At 36.1% G+C, this 9,869-nt stretch overlaps 1 protein-coding gene across 2 annotated transcripts in view; it reads left to right on the top strand.

Annotated features, from left to right (window-relative positions):
- Chm (CHM Rab escort protein) overlaps positions 1 to 9,869 on the top strand; it is a 146,752-nt gene that overhangs the window by 98,912 nt on the left and 37,971 nt on the right. For both annotated transcript variants that reach the window (XM_031367171.1, XM_031367181.1), the window contains one exon: positions 3,336 to 3,413. In XM_031367171.1, coding sequence (XP_031223031.1) covers positions 3,336 to 3,413 — 78 coding nt within the window. The remainder of the gene's footprint in view (positions 1 to 3,335; positions 3,414 to 9,869) is intronic.

Below are 9,869 nucleotides of genomic sequence, written 5' to 3'. Positions count from 1 at the left end.
CGTGCCTGGCAGACACTAAGTAATGGACCATCTGGTCCTCTCAGATATGGTTTAAGGTCAGATGCTTTATTGAATCAGATTAACACCAACCTTAGGAATTTTCCACTCTGTTCTGCACGTAATAGTTAATATTTGAACTAGCCAATCATGTATGACCACACTGATCTCTTTGCTCCCTCAGACCTTTTCCGTATATAAACCCCTAACTTTCAAGCCTCGTGGTCGGCTCCACTATCTCCTGCGTGAGATAGGTGTGGTGCCAAACCAGAGCGCCCTGAAATTAAAAATACCTCTTGTAATTACATCAAGATGGTCTCTCGTGATTCCTTGAGTGTATGTCCTCCCGAGATTTGAGTGGGGGATCTCCCCCTGGGGTCTTTCAATCACAAACTATTCATACTTCTAAAGCCAAATGCATAGTTGTTAGTTTTGCAGGGTTGACCTCAGGTATAATAGTTTGATGGACTCCTTAGAAGTTGGTATGTAATAGTTTTGTTCATTAGAGAGAAGGGCTATAGAACTAAGTTATACAAGGCTTATGGGGCAGAGCACTGAGGGATTCCAAATTACAGTTTCTAGCATGTTCCCTCACTGAAATATCAGAATATTATGTCTCTCCAAATGCAGGTATATGACCAATATGTATGGTCAACCGAGAAAATTCAACTGGACCATCAATATTCAACTTTTTTATTGAAGCTTCAAAATTTAGGCACAACTCTCCTTGGAGCTGAGGTCAATGCCCACCCCTTTGGGTTTAGTTGATATTTATCAACTTAACCCAAAGTTCTCACCCCAAATCAAACTGTTGACCTGACGACTCCCATCCTAAAACTATCTGGTCCACCCTGTCCTGTCCCTAAATCGATTCCCTAAAGCTATCTTTTGAACCAGTATCTCTAGGCAAAAAAAAAAAAAAAAAAAAAAAAAATACCACTCCTTTCTGGCATGACATTTAGAAGGCATAGAGATTACCCCCACAGAAGCTGGAGACAATGGCTAGATCTTAGACCTTCTTTGGTTAAACTAAACTTATTTATTGCACATATAAATGTCCATTTGTTTGTGAATTCTCCTCTAGATATTTTGGGTTTGTATTGCTACATGAAACCACTATTTTAAAATGAACATATGATTTATAATTCTGCATATCATATACTTTATATCTTCTTTACAAATATTTTGTTTATTCTTCAAAAGAAGCTTATTTGAATAAGTGGTAATATAAGGGCTGGTGTGGAAAAATAGACACACTGGAGCTCATTATCCTGTTTCCATGATCATTCAGCTAATATGTGGTATATTTGGCATATGAAGCCAGGCAGTCAATATTCTTCCTTAACCTCTATGCCTAAAATGTGTGCAGGAAGAAAGAAAAAGTTGTACACATCTTCCATGCATATAGCTAGGATTACCTGACATATTTAAGTAACAGTAAGATATGCTACTCTAAAAAGTATGCATCTTCAATTTTACTGTAACAAATTGTTATTCTTACTGAAAGATTTAATAACTACTATTATATCTGTACATCTTAACTATTGCTTACCTTTTAACTTTTTTACATGTTTAAATGTTTAAAGTTCTATATTTTGTCAATTTTAGGCTGAGTTTTCTGTTTTATTGGAGAATCGCTTTCTGACTCATATCTTCCTATATTCTTGTCTAGTGTTGCTTCTCATACTTACACTTGTACTTTTCCTGGAATTGATTCTGAACAGTGTAAATCAGAGATTATTCTTCTGATAAATATAACCTGTTGTCTCCAAGTCTTTTTGCCACAGCCCATTTTACCCTGATTTCATAGTACCACTACTTTCATAATTATTTCCATGTACACATATACCTATATGTTAACTTTCTGTTTCTGCTCTAACTGACTCAGTAGGATAAAACAATACAAATGTATTATCTTCCATTCCTGGAGGTCAGCGGTCTGAAGGAGAGCAGCAGGACTGCATTCCTTCTTAGGGCATGAAGGAAGGCTCTGTTCCTTTCCTTTTCTAGTTTAAAAAGGCCACCTGCATTCTTTGGCACGTGTCCACCTTCTACAAACAGCATCCACTCTGACCTCTACAATTGTCTGCACATCCATGTGTCTGACTTTAACCTTCCTGATTCTTCGTTTGAAGACCCTTGTAACTGTGTTGTGCTCACCAAGATTGTCTGATTGTGGGAACCCTAATGTTACATGCTTGTAAAGTCCTTCATGTAATGCAGTGTAACATGTCTGTAGATCTCTACAATTAGGGTCTGAATGTGTACTGGTGTGAATATTCAGTCTACTGTAGTCTTCTTTCTGATGTTTCATTGTTTTTTCACATTTTTGATTAATTCATTTTAAGCATACCTATAATCTCTATTCTGCCTAAATAAGGAGTCACAGCTTGAGCCCTGCTTTAATTTGTGTCTACAAATTCTCACTCAAGGCTTAGTATGTTTCTTTCTGTGCTGTGTAATTGTAGGTTTTAAATCATCACTGTGAGACTGTAAACTGTGAAAGTAGTTGAAATCCAGAATTATCATTTACCTAGAGACATGTTTCTTGATATTTCCTTGGTAATGGGTGTAATTACAAATTTATGTCGTCTGTGAGGGTAGAACCCTGATTCTAATGCAGAGGAATAAACTTCCTCTATCCTGAGCCTGGACAAATCAGCATTCTGGTTTTCCCCCTGCCCTGGTGGTGAGTTCATTTCTTTCCTAGGTCATTTTACAGAGGTGTAGTTCTATAACTAATCAGCTGTCATGAAAGATGATTGCCTTTTCTGCTCCATGTCCTGTCCAGATCTTAAAGCTTGTTCTCCCTAAATGGTTGCTGAATTGTTAGTACTTAGCTGGCTGACCCAGTGTGCTCCTTACAGCGTCTGCAGTGTTCTGAGGTTTTAGTTTCTAGTTAGCCTTGGCTCCTAGAGATGGGCTTACCTCTATAGTAACTGACCTCTTCAAAAGTCTCTTAAAGCCTTCCCTGCTCAGTCTTTCTTTCCTCTTCTCTGAGTGTCTCATGCATCTCCTCTGGAGGATATTTGTGCTTTATGCACCTTAGAAATGCAGGAGCTCATTTTAGGAGGACATTTAACTCTTGCTTAGGAACATTTTTGACTTGGTTACAATTTTAGATATCAGTATTATATTATTAATCGTGATTCCTTTGTTGCATAAAGAAATTGCTAACATTACATTACATCTGAGAATTTTTAATATAGATAGTGAAAATTATACATTATCAGATTTTTTTTTTTGTATTGCCAATTACTATGTGTTAGATACCTAAATATTTTTACCGTAGTTTCAACCCAGTTATCCTAATTCTCACTTTTCTATTGTCTTTCCAGAATGTGTGCTGTGTTTGGTGGAATCTATTGTCTTCGCCATTCTGTACAGTGCCTTGTAGTGGACAAAGAATCCGGAAAGTAAGGATGCTCTAAGTAACCTTCCTATATTTATACACCAGACGGGGTGAAAAATGTAGAAGTTGCTTTTTTAAAAGTGATTCTTGAAAGATCCTCCTTGGTATTAATAACATATCAACCTTGATTAAAAGTAATTTGTGTTTAGGTCTTCCAGAACAAGGAAAGTGAGTTCAGAATATAGAAACTAAATTAATTCCCCTGCAATATGACTATAGCTCCTGATCAGTCAAGCTTGGAAGACAAATCATTTCAGCTGCCGGGGGTAGGTGATGAGTGATGTTAGTTTTCCTTGTGGCCTTACCTCCTCTAATTGATTTTCATCAGATGACAACAAAGCCCTCTGTTATTGCATTTTTAAAAATGGAGCTCACCTAAAGACTCATCAGATTAATCTCTGCTGATAATGCATGTCACTTCAAGAGAAAAGACTTTAATGAGTTTTTAGGTAGATTGTTGTCATAAACTATGCTGCCCTGTTATCTGAGGATAAATTCTTTTACAACAGAATCAGACTACCAGCCGGATGAGGATTAGAGTATGAGCTTACCCACTTTCTTACAATAGCTGAGCACCATCTATTTACCTCTGGTTTGTATTTTAATTTTTTCTAGCATTTATTATTATTTACTAATACATATTCATGTCTGAATTAAACTACCATTGTACAATTTCTAAGTATTACCTTGAAAAAGAAATAGCTCAACTGGATGGAGTTTTAGGAGCTATTAAAACTGTTGTTTTTCTTTTTTCTTAGACATTTTCAAGTACCTATTGACCTATATTTTATAGAGGATTATTTTAGGACTCTATTAAAAGTATTGTTGAAATTATAATACTTAATAACTAAATCTTAAATGGCTTGCTTCTTTATGTAGTAATTTTGTATAGTCTAAATGGAATAAATTGGCCCTTAATTTCTCATAAGTGAATTACAGTGTTACAAGTAGTTAATTTAACTAAGATTTAGTTCTAGAAATAAGTAATACAGAGGAACTTTGCAGCTCTATGCTGTAAAAATTGCCACATGATTTTAAGTTCTTATAAACTATCGTTAGCAAAAGTATAGAATCATACTATCTAAATAAAAGAGGTGACAGGATACAAGGGACTATCACTAAGGTCTTCAGATATTCAGATGTTGGCATGGGGAACTATGTAAGGTAATGAAGGGAGCTATTGTCTTTATGCCTCAGTTTGTTTTTCCTTATACAGTGATTTTGAAACAAGAAGGCTTCCCTGTGACAGGAAGCCAGATAACAACTTGCTTGTTTGGTGTTTATTTGCTTAGGTCATTTTTATCATCTTTGGGCACTATTCCAGTACCACATGTTGGTCTCAGTGACATGAAGAATTTGCATGGCTCATATTTCTTGTTGGCTCTTTCTTTCTTGTTTGCTTTCTTAAAATAAGTATGCTGGTACTGTAATAGCATTTGTTGAAATAAAGGCTGTGTTTACATTACCTCTGACTTACATTTATGAAATATTCTAAACAAACTATCTACTTTCATGAACTTATACTGATTCTAGTTAGAATAGATAGGTGAAGACTAAAGATCTTAGCTATTGTAAGAACCTCCAGACTGGCAATTTTAAAACTGTAAAGTAACCAAGGGAATTGACTATTCTTTTAGATATCACCAGGATTTACCTTTTTGTTGAGTTGGTTTGTTTGCTCTTTTGAGATAGGTTTTCACAGTTTACCCAGATTACACATGCTTCTTACCCCTTTGAGATGGGAAACTAGTGATAAGCAGTATCCCAGTAGAATCTAATATAGATCGTTTTTAGATGACATTGAAAAACAGTGCCCTGCAAAGTGAATTTAAAGATTTAGGCAAGAGAACTGTGGTCCGTGATGAGCTTAGGAATCCTAGATATTATTTTATTCTAAGGCTTTGTCTCAATGTACTTGCCTGATATACTGGCAGTATGAACTTTAGGTAGTAGGCAGCTTGCTTCTAGTTTAAAGTCTTTTGTATCGCCGTACAAGTCCTGAAGCACCATATTTATTAACCAAACCCGATCTTGCAATAAGAGGGGCTATTGAATAATATTAGTGCTATGAATGATAGCAAGTCCCTTTTATGGGAAATTCCTTTATTTGTAAGATAGTTTAGAAGAATTCAGAAATAGTCATTAAGTCTTCTTTTAGATTTGACTAATTATTTGGTTACATTAAATAATATTAGAAAGTACTTAACTGGCTCTTCTTTAACATTTAGAAATAAGTGATCTTAAAATGTTACATATGCTGAAGTGTAAGACAGTTGTCACATTATTGGGTAATGAGAAATTAGAAACAAATTGAACACTTTATTGTGTCTATTTTTTAAGCAGCTAGCACAGTGCCTCTTTTATGCTTGCCCTTTACCAACTCCCATGCTCGTTGCTATGGTGTGATATGATATGGCAAACAAAGTAAATAAAATATACGTCCTCTGTTTGTAATTTGGGATTCAAGGGAACAGTGCAGCCTTCAATGTCACATAGACTGTATTTGAATTCTGACATTGATATTTTCAATCTCAGTGAACCTAAGCAAGAGGTTTAAGCCCCCTGTGCCTTAACATTATTATAAAAAGTGGAGTGGCTGACATGCCATACCTTGTGTGGTTGTTGTAATATTACCAGAGCATATAAACATCATAAAACTATAGATTACACATACAGGTAGTTTAGTAGTATATGTAATTGGAATCTTGGCGTGCATAAAGGAAGAAGACCCGTTGTGTTCTTCACTTTGCCAAGAAGTGTGACTTAGAATTTTTAAACAGTGCTAAGTAATTTCAGCAGTGATTTGGAAGGAACATAATGAAAAGGGACTCTTTACCTCCAGAATCACAATTGTTTACCCTTTTAGTGTCCTTATAGTGTTCGCTCTCACAGACTACGTCAGTCGTCCATCCTTTCCCCAATTCATGCAAGTATTAGCTGTTTTCTATGTACCAGGCACTGGGAATGCAGATGAGAACAAGACAATCAGAATTTTTGTTTTTGTGCAGTTTACAAAGTCCACTGAAAGACATTATAAAACAATTAAATTAGCCAAGTAATTATATGTTGAGAGTCATTTGGTTCACAGATCAAGATTTCCTCTATGAATGTAGACAGCCTTCATGGCTTTGTATCATCTCCAAATAAGCTCGGAGGCCTTCAAGGAGATAGTTGACCACTGTCTGGCACTCATTTCTTTCCCCTTTTTGTTTCCCACCTTGACAGATAACACTGACATGATTGTGTGTTTCTGTACCTGAGACCGTCTCCTATTTATTTGCTTAATTAACTCTGATCCATAAAAACACTGTGAATGCAGCACTGCCACCAAACTATATTCCCTGATACTCTGCCAATTTATTCAAAGCTGAGTTAGATACCTCACTTAATACTGTGCAGTGGCCTTCCCTCACTTTACTGCTGAGCGATACTATTATTTTTAAATGGCCTGTGTCTGCATTATTACCTATAGGAACAGTACTTGACACAGGTATTTCTATGTTGATTAAATGAGGTATCAGCTTCTTAGCATTCCACTGCCTTATTAAATGCAACCAGAGTCCAAGGCAGTAGCAGTGGGGTGAGAGAGAAGAGGCTAATTACAAGAAGTATTTTAAGGTGGAATCTACAGTAATAGCAGATTAGATATGAAGAGAGATTTGGGTGGGAAAGTTATAACTGCTGGTTAAAGCTGTACTTGATAGAGAGATTACAAGGGAGGAAAACAGATGTAGGGCTGTGATAAAGTCACTTTGGAGTATACCATGCTAGATATATAAAGGAAGTACGTAATGATAACTTAAATTGTGTACTTGAAATGTGATAAGAACAGATTTTAACCATCTTTGCTCCCCAATGGTAACTGTGAGTGGTGACTGGGTATGTGAATGTGATTCTATTATTCATCACACAGTGTATATAATATATCACATTATCACACTGTATTCCTTGAGTGTATATGGTTTTTATTTACCAGTTAGATATTCTTAAAAGATTAAGTAGACTATGAATAAAGAATAAATTAGTACATAATTTAAAAGATGATATACATCTTACGAGAAGGGCAGAACAACAACTAAAAACTCAATCTTGTTAATTGGTTGAAATGACTGTAGTAGATGTTGAGCTCAGAATTATTGTGAATATTTTGAACCCATTTTTTTGAAAGATGTAAAACTGGTACCTAATGCCTTTGAGAAAACTCACAAGCTGTGTCCACTAGGAACACCTGTTTTGTTTCCTTCCATGATTAGGAATCTTATCATTTCCTTAATTAACATTTTCTTTTTATTATTTCATTTCTAATTTCCATACTGTGTACTTACCTGGGGCTTCTGAAGATCAAAGGGATTGCCTCCCTGTGAATACTGTTGTTTTTCTCTTCTTGACTGAGTTCCAGATGCTTTGTGGTAGACTTGCTGAGTTTTTACCCCCCCCTTCCTTATTGTCATTTTGCTATGGATGCTCTCATATCAGTGAAGCAAGAGCTGAGTAAGTGCTGTGGTTTGTTGATTTAGAAAGCCTTGCCCATGAAATGTTCTGTCTGGCTTCACTGATTCTTATGATCAGCTTGGTCATTGTGTCCCTGTAACTAGGAACTCCTATCATGTTCCTTCTCAATTTACTATTTATGAGGCTCAACAAGGCCCTCTGCTAAGTCCGAAGTGCTGTTAATCTTAATGACTTCCTCAGGTTTATGTGGGAGGAGTAGGCAGGAGGGTATTTTAATGTGTCTGGCAGCACTGTTTCATTTTGTTGTTTTCCATTAAGCGAATGTCATCTAATTTTTATATTAATCTTTATAATACAGATTAAGAGTAGGTCCCAAATCAATATCCGTTCTTCATTGTTCTCCCAATTAGGCTGAATATATGGCAATAAGTCAAGTAGCTGAGGGAAAACAAATCTTACCACTTGCTTGACATGCCTTGGTTTGCAGAGCTTTGCTTAGGCCTACTGCCTCAGTACTTCAGGGCAAGAATGAGGCTAACAGGTGAGTCGTGTTACCATCTACCAGACTGACTGAGACTGGGCCTCCAGAACAGTCACCTCCCTCCGTACAGATGTGCATCATTTCTCTCCATCTGTAGCTCTTTACTTTTCTCCCACAACATAAAGATGCAGGAGTAGCAGAGGCTTCGCTAGGATTCTTTCTTGGGACTCGGAAGCTTATCAGAATCTCCAGGGGTACTTATTATTTGAAAAGTCCCCCAGGTGTGATTCTGATTTGTTTCCCTCTCCTGCTCCTCCTCCTCCCTTGGAAATCAGTTTCATCTGAAGCTTCTGCATAAACAGGCACATTCATTAGCATCTTATCCTTGCATAGTTGAGCTTGCATTATTTACTCTCTGCATTATCTGCATTAATTCTTTCTAATGCTGTACCACCTGAAAGCAGTGTCTGCCAGTCACCAAGGGATCTCTATTAGACTTTGGAAGCAAACAAAGCAGCAAAGACTTCCTAAGCTTGAAGGCTAGGTTTATTTCTGGGTGGCTTTGTTTGTTTGTTTGATAATGGGAGTTCTTTGAAAAGGCACTAAGGTTCAAAGTTTATATGAAAAAGACTCTTCTCTCAGTTTTAGTCCAACATTAGACACGAAAAGTTTCAAGCCTTTGCTAGCCTTGAATTTAAACACTTGTTATATCTTCTCCTCAATTTCTATAATAAATGTCACAGTTTACCTGCTTCTTCACACATCTTCACAGGTATCCACTCCTTGAGCCATCTATTGATTCATCTTCTATGCATTCCATAGTAACTGTCAGGTATCAGTAAATTTCACCGTAACATTTCAATTTGAACATCCTGATCTACAGTTCACTGTTTTCCATTGTCTTTTGAAGTATAATTATGGTTGTGTCCCATTTTAAGTACTCACCAGTTGAGTTCAAACAAAAGACAAACATGTATACCCAAGTCCTATCAACATACACAGGACTTTATATTCCCTTTTATTTTTCTGCCTGCATTATTCCCCCTTCAATTTCTATAACTTCTCACTTAAAAGTAGGAAATGCTTGCCAGTGGTTATAGGACAAATATAATCAATGTATCATGACAATTCAGCAGATATCTCTTCTCCATTTCTTCAAGTACTTTGATTTTTAAAATGTTTATGAATGCTTAAGAAACAAACTTGTCTTTCTACTTTTTAAAAGTTATCTTGGCCATTATTAGATGTAAGTTCTTCGTGCTAATTTAGTGAAGTATTTTGTAAAGAAATGAGCTCTAGTTTAAGGAAATGCAGGAGAGTTGAAGTGTACGCAAATGGAGTAATCATGTATTACTATAACAGATTTATATTAAAATTGCTTAAATGTTTAGATGTATGTATATAATATCACTAAACATAGTAGTCTAACCTGCCAGCTGTGGTATGTCATTTACTCAATAATATCAGCAAAATACAAATTTAGTTCCTTCATTTTAATTTTACCTGTTATAAATCCCTTATTTGGCT

This window comes from Mastomys coucha, chromosome X (genome assembly GCF_008632895.1).
Source record: "Mastomys coucha isolate ucsf_1 chromosome X, UCSF_Mcou_1, whole genome shotgun sequence".
NCBI lineage: Eukaryota > Metazoa > Chordata > Mammalia > Rodentia > Muridae > Mastomys > Mastomys coucha.
This window is presented reverse-complemented; position numbering and strand designations above follow the sequence as displayed.